The 20,401-nt window shown below is 36.3% G+C and overlaps 8 protein-coding genes across 8 annotated transcripts; 2 read left to right on the top strand and 6 right to left on the bottom strand.

Annotated features, from left to right (window-relative positions):
* Positions 1-1,537: 1,537 nt before the first annotated feature.
* ERG13 (hydroxymethylglutaryl-CoA synthase) lies at positions 1,538-2,938 on the bottom strand (the record flags this gene model as incomplete). Its single annotated transcript, XM_003685020.1, has 1 exon — positions 1,538-2,938. One exon carries the CDS (start codon positions 2,936-2,938, stop codon positions 1,538-1,540), a length of 1,401 nt encoding a protein of 466 aa, XP_003685068.1.
* A 1,573-nt stretch (positions 2,939-4,511) lies between these two features.
* TPHA0C04840 (tubulin alpha chain) lies at positions 4,512-5,855 on the bottom strand (the record flags this gene model as incomplete). The annotated part of the gene is made up of 1 exon (XM_003685019.1): positions 4,512-5,855. The coding sequence occupies one exon, from the start codon at positions 5,853-5,855 to the stop codon at positions 4,512-4,514; it is 1,344 nt and encodes a 447-aa protein (XP_003685067.1).
* Positions 5,856-6,754: 899 nt separating this feature from the next.
* On the bottom strand, positions 6,755-8,551 carry PHO84 (phosphate transporter PHO84; the record flags this gene model as incomplete). The annotated part of the gene is made up of 1 exon (XM_003685018.1): positions 6,755-8,551. The coding sequence occupies one exon, from the start codon at positions 8,549-8,551 to the stop codon at positions 6,755-6,757; it is 1,797 nt and encodes a 598-aa protein (XP_003685066.1).
* Positions 8,552-10,239: 1,688 nt separating this feature from the next.
* Positions 10,240-11,700, bottom strand: TPHA0C04820 (uncharacterized protein; the record flags this gene model as incomplete). Its single annotated transcript, XM_003685017.1, has 1 exon — positions 10,240-11,700. One exon carries the CDS (start codon positions 11,698-11,700, stop codon positions 10,240-10,242), a length of 1,461 nt encoding a protein of 486 aa, XP_003685065.1.
* Positions 11,701-12,094: 394 nt separating this feature from the next.
* Positions 12,095-13,072, top strand: GTR1 (Rag GTPase GTR1; the record flags this gene model as incomplete). The annotated part of the gene is made up of 1 exon (XM_003685016.1): positions 12,095-13,072. One exon carries the CDS (start codon positions 12,095-12,097, stop codon positions 13,070-13,072), a length of 978 nt encoding a protein of 325 aa, XP_003685064.1.
* Positions 13,073-13,386: 314 nt separating this feature from the next.
* NDI1 (NADH-ubiquinone reductase (H(+)-translocating) NDI1) lies at positions 13,387-14,979 on the bottom strand (the record flags this gene model as incomplete). Its single annotated transcript, XM_003685015.1, has 1 exon — positions 13,387-14,979. One exon carries the CDS (start codon positions 14,977-14,979, stop codon positions 13,387-13,389), a length of 1,593 nt encoding a protein of 530 aa, XP_003685063.1.
* Positions 14,980-16,617: 1,638 nt separating this feature from the next.
* Positions 16,618-18,288, top strand: ATR1 (borate transporter; the record flags this gene model as incomplete). The annotated part of the gene is made up of 1 exon (XM_003685014.1): positions 16,618-18,288. One exon carries the CDS (start codon positions 16,618-16,620, stop codon positions 18,286-18,288), a length of 1,671 nt encoding a protein of 556 aa, XP_003685062.1.
* Positions 18,289-18,612: 324 nt separating this feature from the next.
* Positions 18,613-20,190, bottom strand: VAN1 (Van1p; the record flags this gene model as incomplete). The annotated part of the gene is made up of 1 exon (XM_003685013.1): positions 18,613-20,190. One exon carries the CDS (start codon positions 20,188-20,190, stop codon positions 18,613-18,615), a length of 1,578 nt encoding a protein of 525 aa, XP_003685061.1.
* Between the last annotated feature and the right edge of the window lie 211 nt (positions 20,191-20,401).

Genomic DNA, 20,401 nt, shown 5'->3' with positions numbered 1-20,401 from the left:
ATATATATATATATAATTGTATATATGTTTAGTTATGAATGGGTTAAAAAGAAGATTTGTTAAATTTATTTTTTTATTTTTTAGCAATCGAATGGTTTAACTATAATTTTCCTAGCATTCATTCTTAAAACAAAGAGGACACAAAAACAGTCCTTGGGTGTTTGAAATGTCTGTCTGTATGGACAACATCATGTAATATCTGGGTACATGCTGTTTCGAATGTGCGAATAGGGCGCACAAGAGAGGGAGCGTAGAGGGTCTGGCGTAACGAGCAGCGTGGAGAGCGCCGACTCAGGACGACACACCGCTGCGGTCCGACGATCGCTGTGGGCAGCCGGGCGGCAAAGGCAGGGAGGATTGACCAATGATATCAACTGATGGGCGACGACGACTCTTCCAGCGGCGTTCGGTGCGGGGGGCTCAGTGGACGTGGAACCAGACCACAACGGCATATGGCTGCACCGCTGTGTTCGCGCACGCGCAAATTCACGCAAGTACCCGGACCCAGAAAAGACGGGACCGACAAACAGAGGGCCTGCGAGACCCACGGACCGGAAAATCCCTTGGCCGCAAAGGGAAGCTCTTGCCCTTTTGTGGGCCGAGCGTCTGCGTCTGCGTCCCCGCGCGGACATCCACCACCGCAGTCCGAGGGCCGGGGACCCGGCCGGCCGGGTCCCCAGACACACGCGGACGCAAACAAGAACGAAGCACCAACGCGCTTAAATAACGAGCGGTAACCAACGCGACGTGCATGCATGGGGAGCGAGAAACTGGGTCGGTGAGTGGAAACCACCCGCAATGCCCATCACCTGATCGCTGATTGGTCGGTTGATGTCGGAAAAAAAGTGTGCTTGTGGTTTTCTGCGCGTGTGTGTGTGTCTGTCTGTCTTTGGCGAGGTGATGGTGACACTGCACTGCCTAATTGGGAGACAACCCACGACAACAACGCACACACTCGCTCTTTCGTGCCGGTTCTTGTCTTCTTGTGTTCTGTCTCCAGGATCATTGTCGACGCTGCATGAAAACAGAGGTGGAACTTGGCGCTGGAACTTCTGTTTTGCAACCGACACACGACGAGTCGGTTGCTACCTGTGCGCACTGCCGTTGCACACAGCCATTTCAAGCAACCAGACGGCATCATTGTCTACGAAAACTGTAAAAGCCACATAGAGCCGCCATGGCGCCAATGGAGTTATTGTGGTTGCAGCACGATGGTAGACTTTCAGTATGTCTATTGTCAGACAATGCTCCACTAGCATATTCATTAAGAAGCCTAATTATGTATACTTTAATAATGCAATGGAGGTTTGCCTGTTATACATATATATATATGTGTGTGTGTATGTACATGTATATAAGACACATAAGAACGTCATAACTCTCAGTGTTACATTGCAATTTTTCTTAAAGCTACTAAATATTTGTGTATATAGGTTACACTACTTGTTATGTGTTGATTTAAATTAATGCAAATACTCTTCTTTGTGCAATGGGGATATGTGTATGGCGGCGAGGAGGTCGCTCACTCAGCGCTTTTTTATTGTTTGACTTCATATGTTCTTCTGAACTTGTCGTCAACGGCACTTAAGTAGTAGGTTCCGGCTTGCAACAGATCAGTGGATCCGTTTGGTTTGAAATCCTTTTGTAAGTGGGCAGCTTCTCTTAATGCAATTGCATCTTCGTATTGCTTTGGGGTTAGTTGCGATCTTAACGTATTCAATTTGGCGTCTAAGTTCAAAACCTGGGCAATCTTGGAGACGTCGCCAACGACTTTGCAAGAATATAAGGAAGCGGCTAACCCGGAGCCGTATGAAAATAGACCTATTCTCTTATTTTGTAAGGCATCACTACCGACGTAATAGATCAAACTGGCGAGAGATGAAAACACAGAAGCAGTGTATAGATTACCAACATTGGTTGGCACAGTTAATGACTTGGCAACTTTTTCATTGTACAACCTTTTGGATAATGTAACAAATTTCTTTTCTAATGCTTTGTCGAATAATGATTCTTCATAGTCGATTGTATCCCAGGCAGAGATTTCTTCTTGAGAAACGGATCCGTCGGTTGGGTAGTATGCGTGGTTTCTCTTACAGTCGTTGAACATCATTCTACCGTAAGACTTTGCGACTAGTTTACAAGTTGGGACGTGGAACACGTTGTAATCAAAATATTCGGTCAATGGTTTGTTCTCAGTCTCGGAGATTAACCCTTTGGTGATAGCTTTCTTCAAATAAGTTTCGTAAACTTGATCTAAGGCCTTGACGTAACATCTTAGAGAGAAGTGACCATCAACGACCGGGTATTCGCTGGTGAAGTCAGGCTTATAGAAATCGTATGCGTGTTCCATGTACGAACTTCTGACGCTGTCGAAGGCTAATGGGGCGTCTGAACCGATCCATAAAGCAACGGTACCAGCGCCACCAGTTGGTCTAGCGGCACCTTTGTCGTAAATAGCAATGTCACCACAGACTACGATGGCATCCCTACCATCCCAATATTGAGAGTCAATCCAATTCAATGAACTGAATAATGCATTAGTACCACCGTAACAAGCGTTAACTGTATCGATACCTTCTAAATCACCATTGCCTGGGAATAATTGTGTTAAAACAGACTTGACGGATTTGGACTTGTCAATAAGAGTTTCGGTACCGACTTCCAATCTACCAATCTTGTTGGTATCGATGTTATAATTCTTGATCAAGTTGGAACAAACAGTCAAACACATAGAATAAATATCTTCTCTATCGTTGACGAAAGCCATATTAGTTTGACCTAAACCGATGGTGTACTTACCAGCAGAAACACCGTCATATTCTTCTAATTCAGTTTGACTAACGTATTGGTTTGGAATGTAAATTTCAATACCTTTAATACCGATATTTTGTGGTCTAGTTGGTTGATCAGCAGTCTTTTGTCTCTTAGTATCAGTCATTATTATAATCTGTTATGTGTTTGTAGTATTTCGTTAAAGCAAGTTAAACTTCAATTCGATTCTTGATTACTTTTTAAATATGGGAAAAGTAAAGTGTAGCTCTGAAATTTAACAATTTAAAAGTGTTACAGGATAGAATAGAATTGATCAATAAATAAAGAAAAAGTATACATATATATATATATATGAAGAAATTAAAAAAAGAAAATTAAGAAAGAAAAATGAACAAGATTCTCAAATGTAATTAATTACCTTGTATGTGTGTTTGAATAATATTGCAAGATAATCTTAGTGGGAAGAAAAGTTTCAACTATACTATTCTTTATAATTTGAATATTGAAAGACAAAATACCTTTGAAAATTTTCAAAATAGTAAGAAACCATCAATATTCATTTCTAACAATACACAATGTTTACTACTAAAATACGGTGAGAATCCTTGATACAAGAAAAAAAAGTTTTTAAAATGCGATAAATTGAAAGATTGGGCATCGAAATTTCAATTGAACTTTCAATTGAACTCTAATTTTTATGAAAGCAGAAGTAAGAATATCTCTATAATTATATATCGTCTTCAACAAGCAGTTTTTTCGGATTAAACAAGGCTGTCCGTAAGGTTTATTTCAAAAATGAATCAAATTTAAACATATCATATGTGTTGATTTAAGAGTTGTCACTTCAAAGCTTACTCCATCGCAATTACAAGCAACGACGTCTGTTGTTCTCTTGGCTTTTGTGTATATTATGTGTTGTGTGTTATTCCCTATACGTTTTGCTTAACGAAAACACAGTTAGTATCGAACCCACTGGAGGAAGAATCCAAACGAATAGGTTATTTTTCACTTCGAAATTGATTTCTCTGTCTCACAGGCTCTTGGTATCTTCTTCGTTTCCTATTTAATTTATTTTCATGCGGGCATTTCGAAAACATTTCCAACTTTAAAGCGATAGAATTCCATCGTTTCCTAATTAAGAGTGACAATTAGACCGTTATATTGAAATTATGCATATTTTGTAAATGAAGCCAAAGACCATCAAATACAGTTATTACTATTATTGGAACTTAATTGTAGGGCATGCAGGTATTGTGGGTCTCAAGCCCAGTGTATGGTATATTACTGATATTAGTTTCGTTATGTATGTATGGTTCTTATGGGCGTTAACTGTTCCATCACGTGATATCAAATACATTCTTAAAGTTATATACATGATGATGGTCATTGATCTTGGTTAAGGGAACAACTTCACTTTAGTGAGTAATGAAAGTATATGAACCCGTTTATTTGTGCACTTATTGGATCTCTTGTTTATTCTCTTTATATTCACTTGTTGAATTTACTTTTTGTTACGTGCAACGGGTGATCCAATCGATTCTTTACTCAATCTGCAAAATATTTCAACTAAAAGTAAATTTTATATTATTTGGTCTTTTTTATTTTATTTTATTTTTTTACGATTGTTATTTATTTATTTAATGTACATGCCCTTTATTTTATTTCCAAACCTTTGAAAAAGTAAATGTAAAACTGCAAGAAAGAATACATACATAGATACGCAATAATATAGATATTTCTTAGAATTCTTCATCTTCTTCAAAGGAGTCAGCACCTACTTCGATGTAATCTCTCTCCAAAGCAGCCAGGTCTTCTCTAGCTTCAGTAAATTCACCTTCCTCCATACCTTCACCAACGTACCAATGTACAAAAGCACGTTTAGAGTACATAAGATCGAATTTATGATCAATTCTTTTCCATGCTTCAGCAATAGCAGTAGTGTTGGACAACATGCATACTGCTCTGTCAATAGATGCTAGTTGTGATGATGGGGTAGAGGTTGGTGGTTCATAACAAATACCAATTTTGAAACCTGTTGGACACCAATCAACCATTTGTACTGTCTTCTTATTCTTAATGGTGGCGACTGCACTTTGAACATCTTTTGTAACGACATCACCTCTGTACAACAGACAATTAGCCATGTACTTGCCATTCTTTGGTTCACATTTAACCATTTGATTACTAGATTCGAAACAAGCATTTGTAATTTCAGCGACTGTATTTGATTCGTGGGTTGCTTTGCTCTTAGATGAAATTGGGGCGTATGATACTAATGGGAAATGAATTCTTGGGTATGGAACTAAATTTGTTTGGAATTCATTTAAATCAACATTCAATGAACCATCGAATCTCAATGAAGCTGTAACAGATGAGACAACTTGTGCTATTAGATTGTTTAAGTTTGAAAAAGTTGGTCTTGGGATATCTAAATGTTTCTTACACATATCGTAAATGGCATCATTATCAACCATGAAGGTACAGTCAGCGTGTTCCAAAGTAGTATGCGTTGTCAACACTGTGTTATATGGTTCAACAACAGATGTTGAAGTTTGTGGAGAAGGATAAACAGCGAATTCTAATTTAGATTTTTTACCATAATCCATTGATAAATGTTCCAAAATCAAAGAACCTAAACCGGAACCTGTACCACCACCTAAAGAATGTGTAAAAAGAAAACCTTGTAAACCATCACATTGATCAGAGATCTTTCTAACCCTATCTAAAATTTCATCCAATAATTCCCTACCGACAGTGTAATGACCTCTTGCATAGTTATTAGCTGCATCTTCTTTACCATTAATCAATTGTTCAGGATGGAAAAAATCTTTGTAAGCACCAGTACGCACTTCATCAATAACATTTGGTTCCAAATCGACGTACACAGCACGAGGAACGAATTTACCAGCACCTGTCTCGTAAAAGAAAGTAGAAAACCCTTCTTCGCCTCCCTTTGGCTTAGTCAAACCCTCTTGTAAATAACCATCTGGCATGATACCATGTTCCAAAGAATATAATTCCCAACAAGCATTACCTATTTGACAACCTGCTTGACCCACATTGATACTGACAACTTCTCTCATTACTTCTAAGATATATTATTATTTTCTTTTATCTTTTCTAAGTTGATATTTCACCAACAATGGAATTAGTAATCAAATACACTAAACGTTATTATTAAATGATCTGAAATTAAATGAACCTGAAATAAATAATATTACTGATTGCTTCTAACACTGCTTCTCTTGGATACACACACTTATAAAGAACAATAACAAATAGAGAATGTAATGTTATAGAAGAAACTATTTCAAAATACATCAAACAACTATTTAGAGATGAGTTGTAGATCTCTAACATGTGTAACTTATATTGTTATGATTCTTATTATTATTATTATTGTTATTGTTATTATTAAAATCTCGTGTGATCTATGAAGTTGTCGCACACTAAAGACGGCTCGCCGGGTAACATTAATATTAAAAGACCACTTTATATTTGAAAAGATGGCCAACTCTTTAGAGTATTCACACTCATAAGATGAGATGAGTTTAGTGGAGAAGGAATTGAATCTGTTTAAGAACCATTAATGTCAAGATCTTTGTATTCAATTTATGGTTCCCTATTTTCGAAACTTTTGTCGATCATAAATTTTCTAATGAATTGGAGATAAACTCAAGAAATGAATTTACTTTTCAAAAATGAAGAAGTCATAGAGATATATACTGGATAATTGAAATAGTTAAGTGAAATTAAATTAAACTTATTTACATCATATTATATGAGATTACGTACATGAATTATTTTCAGTTGATGTTACGAACTTTTCATTTCATTAAAGATAGTTTATTGTAATAAGAAATCTGTGATTAAAAATTAGAACTGTTTGTTTCCTTGAATGTAGAAGGAAGATAACAGTGAAGAAATAGTTAACTGACTTTGTGAACTGTAATATTCGGCAACTGATTATGAAATCGCATTTTTAGACATCAATTTGAGAACCGTTATCTTTTGACATAATAACGGAGTTCTTGTTATAGTTAAGATTCCTTTCTGCTAATTTTGTAAGGTCAACTTCACCGTGGTATTTCTCCGAGATCTCTTCAAGAGTCATTCTCTTAGTTTCTGGAATTAAGAAACTTAATCCTAAACCACATAACATGAATAATGCAAAAATTTCCATAACGTGAGGTAACCAACAGTTTGTTGGTTTGCCATCTCTCGCACAGTTATGATTAATCAAAGTACCTAAAACAGTTTGAGCAATAATGGCACCGACCTTACCAGAGGCAGCTGAAATACCATGTGCTGTGGATCTGTATCTTGTAGGAAAAATTTCACCTGGAATGATGAATGTAGTGGTATTTGGACCAAAGTTTTGAAAAAATTGACAAACAATGTACAGACCTAACAAAGAATTAGGAGTTAATCTATGATAAGCAAAACCAATGACACAGAAAAGTACTGTTAAAATGAAGAAACCAAAAGTTTGAATTGGTTTTCTACCTATAATATCGATAGTAAAGACAGACGCCCAATAACCGGGCAGTGACCCAGCACAGATTAAAATTAAGTTACCAACAGCAGAATTGTACAGTTTATAATAGACGTTTTTTGATGATGCATAACCAATAGCTTCCACGATGACTGCATTGTTTAGTGATAAACCATAGAAAGCGACATCTAACATAAACCAACATCCAGCAGTACCTAATAAAATCTTAAAATGTTTCCACTGCTTAAAGTGATCACAGAAGTCTTTAAATGAAGCCTTTGGTGGGGCGTATAGCTCTTCATCAGTGCTGTTCTCGATATCGATTCCATCATGAGATCTTTCTTCAATTTTTGCAGCTGTTTTTTCGTTTTCAGAGATGTCACTTCCACTATGAACAGGGGCATCCAAATTATGATATTCAACTACACTATCCCTTAGATTTACATCTAATTGGTATCTAGGAGATTCAGGAATAGTCAATCTGAAATATAAAGCTATCATACCCGGCAGAGCGCCGAAACCTATTAAAATTCTCCACATTTGATCACAAGCTTTTTGACAGACTAAATCACATTCAGCACCGGAATTAGCATGTATTAGGTCATCTTTATAAGCAGCTATGCAGATCAATGCGATGATGCCACCAGCGATTTGACCCCAAGCTTGGTTTGCGAAGACAGCACCCATGATGGCACCTCTCCATTTTGTTGTTGCAAACTCAGCAGAAATAATTGAGGATAATGGATAATCACCACCGATACCAATCCCCATAATAATTCTATAGGTCGTTAAAATAGCAACAAAATTTATTGCTGGTGAATGTGCTGATGTACATTGTAAAATAGTGGCACAAATTACAATAATTAATTCTGAACCATAAACCTTTTTACGACCAATGATATCAGCCGCAGCACCAAATGAAACTTGACCGATGACAGTACCGACTGAGGTGGATACTTTCAACAATGTCTGCGATGAAGAGGGTATGCTACCCTTCCAATATACATATGATAACATTGAGACACCTAAATTAATTGCAAAAATATCATATGCATCTGTCAAAAAACCTACACCAGCAACTAAAATGGCCTTAACGTGATACCAACCAAAAGAAGCATTATCGATTTTTTCTAATGCAAGCCTTCTTCTTTCTAAGGGATCGTCAACATGAGCAAAATCGTTAATGAAATTGTGAAAAGCAGCATTACCACCTTCTGTTAAGGCTTCCTTTGGAACCTTGGGGTTGTTTTGTAAGTCATGTTTTTCACTTTCACTATAATTCATTATAGAAGTATTGAAATTGTTTTTAGGAATCTGAAGGGATGGTGAGTTTTGATCTATGTTTGATTACTGATATATTATTAGTTCAAGATAAGAGTTAAAAAATAAATTTACTTAAGTCATTAGAAAGGAAACGTTACTGATGCTAGTGAAAATGATGGGTTTATATAATATTTGAAATTTACTAACTTGATAGATAATTAGGACTCTGAGATCTTTTGGAGTAGTTGAAGAATGACTAGCGAATTCACGATGTGTTTTAGTCAAGTGAAATGAACACCATTTTTCTGAAGTTGTAATAAAAAGAGTTTTAATGGACTCGTGGGAAGACGGATGTAATTACTCTACTTTCTTGCTAATACAAGTTTTCATAAATGGGTATCAATTCGAAGTGTCGGCAACAATAGATATGCTAATAAGCCAAAAAACTAAGTATTTTGCCTAGCAAATAGTCAACTAGCAAACCAACACCTCTTAAAGAGAACATGGCAATTTACTAATATTAAAGTTCCAATTCCAATCAATATCCAACCCACGTTTTTAATTGTAAACTAATTGTTTCAAGACCAGAAGCAAATACATATACACAAGCAAATCTACTATAAGAATTTAACATCCAATCATTATACATAATTGATCACAGCCGTCAAGAGTGCCTTGGACTACATGTACATACATACACTCCTAAGACTAATTGAACGCATAACTTGTATACGCACACTTTGCATGTCCTTGGCAAAGCTGATGAAAGGAAGCTCAATACTAAAAAAAACAATAAAAAAGAAATGTTGAGATCCCAAAGCTATCAAGAAACATACTTTTTTGCACACAGCTACAACGAAGCATCTATCCCTCCAAGATGTTGATGATATACTTTTTATAACTGCTATAGTGATAGTTTCATGTGACATTATTGTAAAAGAACTCTTCCAACGGAAACAACCTTATTGCTTATCTACCATAAGAGATACCACAGTGCTAGATTTTACCAATAGTAAAACGTTGTTGATTTTTCGTTCATTGTGGAAGAGAAACCTTTACCTCTTGAATCAACAGTTTCTTACTCTTTCTACCATTAAGTTGAACAGATCTGACGTCAGATCTCTCGGCATCTTTTGAAAATTTTAATATTTTTCAATATTTTTCAATTTTGAGATGAGAGAGGTTTGCTCCAATCTCGAGGAAGCGATGAGCAAAAACATCGCATGTTTCAACAATATTCATGTGGAAAGGCAGTGTTGACATGGTTGGTTCAGGAAGAGGAATTTTGAATGCCAAGTAACGAGATAGACAGATCAAGACACGCTATTTAGATTAATAAGAGTCCATGCACGTGTATCGATGTTGCATCTTGATGAGTGATTTTATATTTAAAAACAAACCTTTTCTTAAATTTTTTTTTTTTTTTTTTAACTTAAGAGAAGATGTTTTAACATGAGTTACTACGACAACGTGAACTAATACTGATAACAAGCAAATCGAGGTCAACCTGGTTGGACCTGAAGTGATAGTAATTTCTAGACTTCAAGCGTCTAATAATTCTGACTCTTGGTCATTGTGGATTTTGAAAACATGTACATTCATAATTAGAACCTGAAAAATACCTTTATTTGATATGGATATAATGTAGATATATAGGTATATATGAATTATTCTTCATGTAGCTTCTGATTGATCTGAGTTCTGATTTTTTAAGCTTGATCTGTGTCAATAGGATGCACACGAAGGGTTGGTGGCTCGAAGAAAAATACAAAATACACTGCAACTGCAATTATGATAGCTGCTAACCATAGTATCATTAGGAAGTTGTTCTCTTCAATTTTGAAATCTATTTCATTTGTCTTTTTATCTATTTTATCGTTCCTTTGTTTGGAGAAGATGTTGTAATCGTCCTCTCTTACACCATCGGTAACCGGATTTTTGGCCTCTTCTGGGAACATCTTATAATCAATGATCCCATCTAGTTCCATTACCATTGTGGCTAGTTTATCGTTCCTGTTGCTACCTTTTGATTTCTTCAACATCTGTGATAAGTAGAATTTTATAGCTGTCGTGACATTGAGTAATGTTCTGCAGTTGTATAAAATATAGCCTGTCTCAGTTTTCCTGATTTTTAATTGCTCATTGTCGCTTGTAAAAACCTTATCGTTGTTGTATAGCATTGCTAACGTCGCTATTGCCATGACTTGCGGGACAGCACAAAATTCAAAGATACTTTGTTCTTCAATTAGACTGATATAAAGTAATATTTCTTTCATGTGGTCTGAAACTGCGTTGATGATCATCTCATTTAAACAATCAATTCTCTTATTGCTATTGATTAAGTCCTCAATAGTTGCCAATTTAGCATCTTTTGAGTTATCGATATATTTTATCCATATTTCACGTGGCCAATAGCTCTTATTATACTTCTCGTAGTCCTTATGAAAGCTTCTAATAATGTTTGTCTTCTGTAAGAATAGACCAAGATGTTCGTACAGTTTTAATCTTTCATTAATAATGAGGTGATTACTATTATCGAAATTAAATTGCAGTTTCACAAATATTTTGCTTAGGCCTTCCCCAACAACTCCAGCAACATAGTGACAATATTCATTATATTCCTTTACAGTGTTTAGGGAATCTTTGGCGTCGCTTTCTATGAAAAGATATTTACTCATACCGGTCCCCATCTTTTGAGCGGAATCTCTGATAATAACTTTATAGAATTTTTCTAATTTGTTATATTCATTTAAAACTATCTGAAATTGATTAATGATCGAATACTCACCATCAAGTATGGAGTTTTTCTCATTAGATTCAGCTTTAACGTCGCCCAATTGCAGATGAAATTGTTCCAGTAACGAAGTTTTCTCTGTTGCTTCCAAATTTGGACGGTCCTCGATAGTATCCAATGCTCTTAAAACCAAGTAATAAATCATAACAATATTTCTAATATTTGGATGTAGTTGTAAGATCATCAAGTAAAAAGATTTAGAAGTTTTTCTCAACAGCTCGTAACATGCAACTAAATTTTTTGTTGGTTTACCATTAATATCCTCCTCAACATTGATGGTAACGTCTTCATATATTCTTTCACATCTAAATAACTTAAGAAGCAATGAACTTCTAGTCTCAATTGGATGACAAATCACTTCAGTTATTTTCACCATTCTTGAAATATTATGCTATTATCAAACCAATTTCACTTTCCTTCAACTGAGAGAGCAATTAGTATCCATGCAATCAGGTCATAAACCGTAAACACTATTATTCTTAAAGGAACAAAGGTACTCTTCTAATATATATGAATTAGTCTCGACAGTTGACCTTATTTGATCTTTAAAATATCTCAGAATTTCACAATTAATTTACCCGGATGGATTATTTACCACTATAATACGATATCAAAACCTTTAATGTGAAGTTACTAGTTAAGGATAAATATATAGGCATAAAGTAAGGTACTCTTTGGAATGGTCTTAATATATACAATGACATATAAGTATTTAGTTTCTGAAATGGAGCATATTGCTAAAAAATAGTCATCCGGGATAGCTACTAACAATGTCTTCCAATAATAGAAAGAAACTGCTACTTATGGGCCGTTCTGGGTCTGGGAAGTCTTCGATGAGATCAATTGTTTTTAGCAATTATTCAGCATTTGATACTAGAAGGTTAGGGGCCACTATTGATGTAGAACATTCACATTTGAGATTTTTGGGGAATATGACTTTGAATTTATGGGATTGTGGTGGGCAAGACGTTTTTATGGAAAATTATTTTACTAAGCAAAAAGATCATATTTTCCAAATGGTCCAAGTTTTGATTCATGTATTCGATGTGGAGTCTCAAGAAGTTATAAAGGATATCGAGATTTTTACTAGAGCCTTAAAAGAACTGAAGAAATATTCACCTGATGCTAAGATATTTGTTTTATTGCACAAAATGGATTTAGTTCAATTGGATAAGAGGTATGAACTTTTTGAGATTATGATGAAAAAACTGCAGCAAGCATCTGCTGAATATGGATTTCCTCATCTAGTAGGGTACCCAACCTCTATATGGGATGAAAGTTTATACAAAGCTTGGTCTCAAATAGTGTGTTCCCTAATTCCAAACATCGGCGTTCATCAAGCTACTCTAAAAAAATTACAAAATACATTAAATGCTGTGGAAATCATTCTTTTCGAGAGATCAACGTTCCTGGTAATATGTTCAAGTAATTCTACAAATGTATACACAAGTGATAATTCAGCATTAAAAAACATAAATAACTCAAAGAACGACACTATAGAAAAGAATAACAATGGCCAACAACTAATACTGGATCCTAAGCGGTTCGAAAAAATCTCCAATATTATGAAGAATTTCAAACAAAGTTGCAGTAAATTAAAATGTGGATTCAAAATTTTAGTCTTAAATGATAATATTTATGTCTCCGAGTTATCATCTAATATGATCTGCTTTATGGTTTTAAAAGATTCCAACGTTCCTCATGAATTAATATTAGAGAATATAAGGAAAGCAAAGCAATATTTTTAATCGCTTTTTCCCACCCATATGCCATGAACAGAATATATTCTCACAGAAGTACATACACAATTCAATAACACAAATGAAATAAATCAAAGTTTATTGTAACCATAGATTATATATACTTTCTCATCTCAACCTAAATACATTTACATAACTCACACATTTCTTTTGATAAAAAGGTGTTGTAAATATGAATAATTCTATGTATTTTACAGAAATGTATTTATTTGCAGTGTTAAGATAACGATACAACAATGAATGAATATAAATATAAGAATGAATTTTAACTTGGAATCCATAATATTAATTGTTTAATGGGTCTATAGACCTTTGAAGAAATCTCTCTTAAAGAAAGTTAATTTCAACCAGTCGGAAATAACCTTAAATCTTGATCTAGCAGATAGAATCATTGATAAGTATAAAATTCTCCAAACATAGAAGGTGATTAAACCACCGCCAGTGTAGAAAGAACGTTTACCGTAGGTTATATTTGCAATAGCTCTTTCAGAACCTAAGTAAGCCAAAGCACCTAAATGAATATAGTTAAATGGTTTAAATCCATTTTCTTCGAATGGCAAATCAAATTTCTCTGTCTTTTTTAACAACGTGTTATGGAATCCATCAATTTTCTCCATCTTATCGAAATTCTTACATAAATATTCAGCTTGTTGATGAGCAACTTGAGCAGTTGGTGGTAGACCACAGAAAGCGTTGTCACCAATGGCGAAAATATTTTTGGAACCTTTTACTTGTAAGAATTGGTTAACGTTCAAAGCTCTTGTAGATTGATTTTGTTCAGGAATTTTTGTAAATAGATCAGTAACCACTGGTCTAGCTTTATTACCTGTAGCCCAAATCAAAGTACCATAACCTATTTTTTGTTCTTCTACAGTGCCATCAGGTTTTTTTGTCTTTGCGATCAAATGATCCTTTTCTACTTTACCTACTGCAGTTTTCAAATGTAATTTGATTGTAGTCTTTTCCAAAACTGATTGTGCATAAGAAGACAATTTCTTCTCAAACATATTCAAAACGACAGGTAATGCTTCGACCAAATGAATTTGTACTTCTTCAGCTAGGGAAGGTAAGAATTTTTTCAAATCTTGTGAGACGTAATCTTGCAATTCACCTGCAGTTTCCACACCGGTTGGACCACCACCCACAACTACAATGGATAATAATCTTTTTCTCTCTGGATCACCCTTTGGCAATAAGTTGGCCTTTTCTATATTTTCAGCGAATTTCCTTCTAATTTCTAATGAATTTGGTATTTCTTTTAAGAAATGTCCATATTCTTCTACACCTTTAACACCGAAAGTGTTTGGTTCAGCACCCACTGCCGTGATCAAATAGTCGTATTTAACTTCAAATGGTTCTGCTCTTTTCAAACCTGCCACTGAGTCATGGGAGCTTGAATCCTTAGCCTTCAATGTAGCCACCGTTGTCATCGAATCCACAGTGACAGTATTTCTGTCTGGATTGATTGCTTTAGCTTCTGCCTCTATGTATGTGATGGAACCCTTTTTCTTTGAAGCAAAATTAATCACTGGCTCAATAATTGATTTTTCATCAACTGTACCGGCTGGAGTTGAAGGCAATAATGGAGTGAATAAGAAATAATTTCTTGGAGAGATAATCGAAACATCATATTTTGTAGCGTCGATATTCTTCAGGAACGAGATAGCGCCCCAACCTGAACCTAAAATGACAACCGACTTCTTAGTCTTATGATGTTTTTCATCAGTAGATAAGAAAGAGACTGTTTTAAATGATGACGTTCCTGAGAGATGTTCCTGACTCGAGGGAGGAGCTTCTTGTCTTAATAGCGTCGTTGTAGAGAGTGACTTCCTTGTGAGAGAATGTAACTTCTTCCACAAGGTAACGTCGTGTGTCTTGTTTACCCTTGATAGCATTTTTTTACTTGCGCTTGGATAGGTATAGTCTTTATATTGTTCTCAAAATATTGAAAAATTATAGAGAAGGGTTCTATATATGAAGTTTTCAATTCGGAAAGACGTATTTATATAAATAGTAAATAGGAGGAAGATATAATACAAGGAAAGTTCTAATAAGACTGCCAATGGGAAGAACGAAATTTCAAGACAGTGATAGAGAAGTTTCTATAAGAGCATATTATTCGATGCTCAGGATCGGCCAATGGATAATAAGAACGGGATTATTGAGAGACTAGTGAGAATAAGGTTTCTAAGGTTGCTCTAAACAGTTTCAATTCTGTCAACTACGGATATCAATAAATTTGAATAAAGCGATATTAGAGACTATCGAGAGGTACTTGTTAACTGTGTGTGTGCGTGGTTATGGTTTGAGTGATCGTAGTACATTGAGTGCTTGCAGTGGTAATCTTGGCTACTGGTACTGTGTTTGGTCGCGCGATGGTCTTTGTAAGTGTTTACGCTGCGATGATTCGTTGGTTGCGAGGTACTACACTTTCTTGTGGCGGGGTGACCGTGAACAACGGACCGCGGAGAGGGACTTGTGCTCGTGGAGGGTGACCTCGCGGTGCACAGAGAGGGGTGCAGGGGAAACGTTCGCAGGAGGCTGGTGCGGGGTGGGGCGGGTTATGGCCGGGTGAACGAGAGGGTTGATGACAAGGTGGGGGTGGGCGGGTAAGTTGGTTTTGTGCACACGACAGACAGTGGCAGGCACAGAGACGGTGAGAAAGAGGGAGACAGCGTATGGCACCCATTTGTATATTACAGGTATGCGTATACCAGAGGCCGGTGCTGGTTGTCGTGTCTCGGCTCACTCGTACATGCCATGTTAACCCACCTTATATAAACCATATGTGTACGTATTGCTCAGCTGTGTGCCGCCCAGTCCTCCAGCTCCAATGCTTAACCGTGTAGTAGCCGTTTCCAATTGCTAGTTAGTCACGTTTGGTTCCACCACGGCGATGTGGCCTCGTCTGCAGCGGCGACGGCTCATAGTTTCAGGCACAGCGGCGGCTCGTATAATTTGCATTGTCCGAATGTTCAACAAGAAATGTCGAGAAACATCCATCAAATAGCAGAACGCGTAAACACACCCTAAACACGTTTCGCGTATCCTGCCTTTTCCCTATGCACGTCGCGTGACAGGGTCTTGTTATGCACAACCGGTGGCCTAACGTTCTCTCGTTCATGGCGCACACCTGACATCGAGCGGCTTGTAACTAAAAGAACAACACGGTGCGGTTCATAAAAATGAAAAACTATACCGACCGAATTGCAATTAGTAACAGCAATACGTCCCGAGGCGTGAAGCTCATCGCAAAGGAGAAACATGGTGGGTGCGTATAAAGACTTCTGTTTCAACAAGATATTATAATATAGAGACATAAACCTTTGATTGTTGTCCATCGCTGCTAGGTGCTGCAACTAAGGTGCAGTTTTATCAAATTGGGTCTTGTTTGTAATTTGTATATAAAGCTGTGTTGTTTTGGTAATGGCAACACAACATTTGTCTTCTAGTCTTATGCATAAACATTCCAGCTCATCTCATTGGAATGAAAAAATTGAATCTCTAAACTGTATTTCCATAAAGTGACTTCAATGGATAGTAAAAACAATAATAATAAAGCTGCTATCGCAGCAAGCACATATGAAATTGGTCGCAGTGACAGTGATAGCGACAATTCAACAGTTAACTCATCTCAAAAGATCGATTCGTCTGAACAAGTAGTTCCTACAGACAGTGAGAAATACTTTGCAACAGTAAGATCATCGGAATCACTCTCAGTGTCGTCACAGAAACCACAGTATTTCTCTTCAAAATTACATGAATGGGCCTTTATTTTCACTTGTCTTATGGGTCAATTGTTAAACCAAGCCGGTACTACTCAATCAATGTCAATTATGAACATTATCGCAGAGGATTTTGGCTCCGAAACGTCGAAACAAGCATGGTTATTTGCATCTTTCCCGCTGGTTTCGGGTTCCTTCATCCTCGTGGGCGGGAGATTTGGTGACATATACGGTTTGAAAAAAATGTTGCTATTGGGTTATGCGATACTTACAATCTGGAGTATAATCTGTGGTTTAACTCATTACACTCACAGCGATGATTTCTTTATCGTGGCGAAGGCTTTTCAAGGGCTAGGGGTATCATTCATTCTTCCAAACATTATAGGTCTAGTGGGCACAATTTATGAACCTGGATCTATGAAAAAAAATATAACAATCAGTTTTATTGGTGCAATGGCTCCATTAGGGGCCACATTCGGTGGTTTATTTTCAGGTATTGTTGTAGTAAAAGATGATAAAAATTGGCCTTGGACTTTCTATGCATTCGCAATCGTTTCCTTCTTAGTTGGTGTGACATGTTATTTCTTCGTCCCAGATAACGTCCCAACAAACACTAATAATCTAAAAATGGATTGGATAGGTTCAGCAGTGGGTGTTGTTGGTCTACTGCTGTTTAGTTTCGTTTGGAATCAAGCTCCAATGGACGGTTGGGACAAGGCATATATTATCGTATTATTAGTCATCTCCGTCATCTTAATCATTGCTTTCTTCATTTACGAAATTAATTATGCAGAAGTTCCATTACTTCCAAAAGCAATCACAGGTAATAGACACATTATAATGATCTTACTTGCAATTTTCATGGGCTGGGGGACATTCGGCATTTGGTCATTCTATTACTTCTCATTCTCATTGAATTTGAGACACTTTTCTCCAGTTTGGACTGGTGGTGCTTATTTTGCATTTATCCTTTCTGGGTTTACAATTGCCTCATGTGTAGGATTTTTGATCAAGATAATACGCCCATCAATCATTTTAGTCATATCAATTACTGGTTTCACAATGGGTAATCTAATATTCGCTGTCACTCCAGCTGATCAAACATACTGGAGAAATACATTTGGTATGATGCTACTATTACCATTAGGTATGGATCTATCATTTCCTGCCTCTTCAATCATATTAAGTGATCAGTTACCACCTGAATACCAAGGTATGGCTGGTTCACTAGTCAATACCATGGTCAATTACTCCCAATCATTCTGTCTAGGAGTTGCAACAACAGTCGAAAAACAAATAAATTCTAGTGGAGACGACCTTTTAAAGGGCTACAGAGCTGCATTTTATACAGGAGTAGGTATCGGTACATTAGGTATTTCCATTGCATCTCTTTACATGTTTGAAACCTTTTGGACAGATTATAAGGAAAAAACCAAACTTGCAAATGATATCGAAAGTTCTATAGAGAGAACTGGTTGATGTATTTGACGATGAGCCCACTTAAAATTGCTAGACAATATATATGATAGACACGATTTATAATACTTATTGTAATATATTTATTTTCACATGAATTGTTGATTATTGAAATAATCCTGTTTATAGTTATCATGTAGTATCATTTCAATATTAAATGCCTTAAAATATATAAAAATATCAAAGTTACGGAATTAATCAATATCAGAGTCTATTAAAATGTGTATATTGAAAACGTCACGCAATATTGAGATTTCTTGATAATTAATATATGTTATAGTTTTTGAATTGGAAACACCATGGGCATACATATCTCAAAAATGCATCTTATGCTGTGCGTTCTTTTTCTTTAGTTGCAATTGCCATCAGATCATCATCACTAGGTTCATATATATGCCACAGTGTATAATGTGGTAAACCGCCAACTCTAAATCCCATTTTCTTGGCCATTTTACCAAAAGCTTCAGTCTCTGCATGGTTTTCAAAAGTGAATGCAGGGAAATGTACGCCTGCTCTAAACAATCTTGCTCTTGCTAGAATGGAAACACCACCGACACCATCTACATCGACGACTTGGTTTGGATCACCATCCTTTTCTCTGAGGTATGCCAAATGAACTCTCCAAGTTGGGTATTCGGCATAACCCTCTACAATAACTTCATCCTCATGTAATTTTTTCGCTAAATCTATAGCTTCCCTTGATTCCATCCAAGAGTTTAAATCGTATGGTTGTTCACTGTTCATGAACTCAGGCAGTGGTCTCCAAACATTTGGAACAATGACGTCAAAGTCTTTCGACATCAAATCTTCAATAACAGTACCTGGACATAACTCTACGTCGGCATCTCTCCAGTAAACCCAAGAATGATATGGTTTTAAAGCATTTGTCATCAACCAATTTCTTGCTCTACCCATCAATTTTCTTCTTATTCCTTGAACTTTAACGTCGTGTCTGTCCGAGAAACTCTGTCCTACAGTTTGGCCAAAATCTTTCTTATAGATTTGTATTGATCTGAATGGTTTATCATAATTCTCATGAAATGGTGATTTGAATGCTTCTTTAACTCTCTGTAGATATTCTTTCTTCATGTATTTCAAGTACAACTTCGAGTCATCAGCGTTTTCTACGACTTTGTCGGTCATTTCGTCGAGTTTGTCCATTTCTTCAAATACATCAGGTAAAGTACCATTTTGTAAAAAACGCGTATATTGCAACAGAGATTCCAAAGTGTGATCATTTTCAGAACAGTCACTGACCAAGAAAGCCACATCAATTAATTCGTGGGGATAAGTAAGGTTCATTAAATTCTTAAACATCAACGGCAGAACATCTTCTGCATCTCTCAAAGGAATACATAACAAAACATGTTCTCTTGACGAGACACCGTGTGATGTGCCGGAAAAGTCTTTCATGTCGTAAATGTCCACAGAGGAACTGAGCAATTTAGGCAATTCTGCATCGTATGCTTCCTTCGCCTGTACACTCAATTGACTGACATCATCGGTCTTATAGGTGTCCAATAGATACTGTCTCACACCTTTATCGTATTTTGAGATGGTGTCCAGATTGTAATCGTGGAAATCGTAGTTATAGTATTCGGGTGCTGTCAGCACCTGAGTATCGAAAGTGACTGTCTCAGTCTCTTCCTCATGTACAAACGAATTGTACTTATAGATGCTGACATTGACGCTTATAGTCTTCGCAATAAAGATGCATAGTAGAATCACGCTTAATGCCACGTTGAAATTAGAGACCTTATCGCGAAAGTTCGTAACTTTAAACTTCGAATATTTTGGTAACAACCTAAAGTCCCTGTTTTTCCTCTTCTCTTTTGTCTTTTCAGACAGAGGTAGTTTATATGAGTTTCTACTAAACCTGAACAATTTCAAAGGTGAAAATTTCATGATGCCAAATGACCAAAACCAGCAAAGCCACCAATAACCTTCCAAGGACCTAACTGAGCAACGAGATTGGAACCACAAACCTTACGATATACAATCAATAGAAATCCTACAATAGATATGTATATATATATATATATATATACATACATANAGTAGTAAGTAACTAAATAATAACTAAGTTAACGAAACCAACCAACCAAGAATTAATTTA

The sequence above is a fragment of the Tetrapisispora phaffii genome, chromosome 3, assembly GCF_000236905.1.
Source record: "Tetrapisispora phaffii CBS 4417 chromosome 3, complete genome".
NCBI lineage: Eukaryota > Fungi > Ascomycota > Saccharomycetes > Saccharomycetales > Saccharomycetaceae > Tetrapisispora > Tetrapisispora phaffii.
The sequence above is the reverse complement of the archived record's forward strand: the minus strand, read 5'-3'. Positions and strand labels throughout refer to the sequence as shown.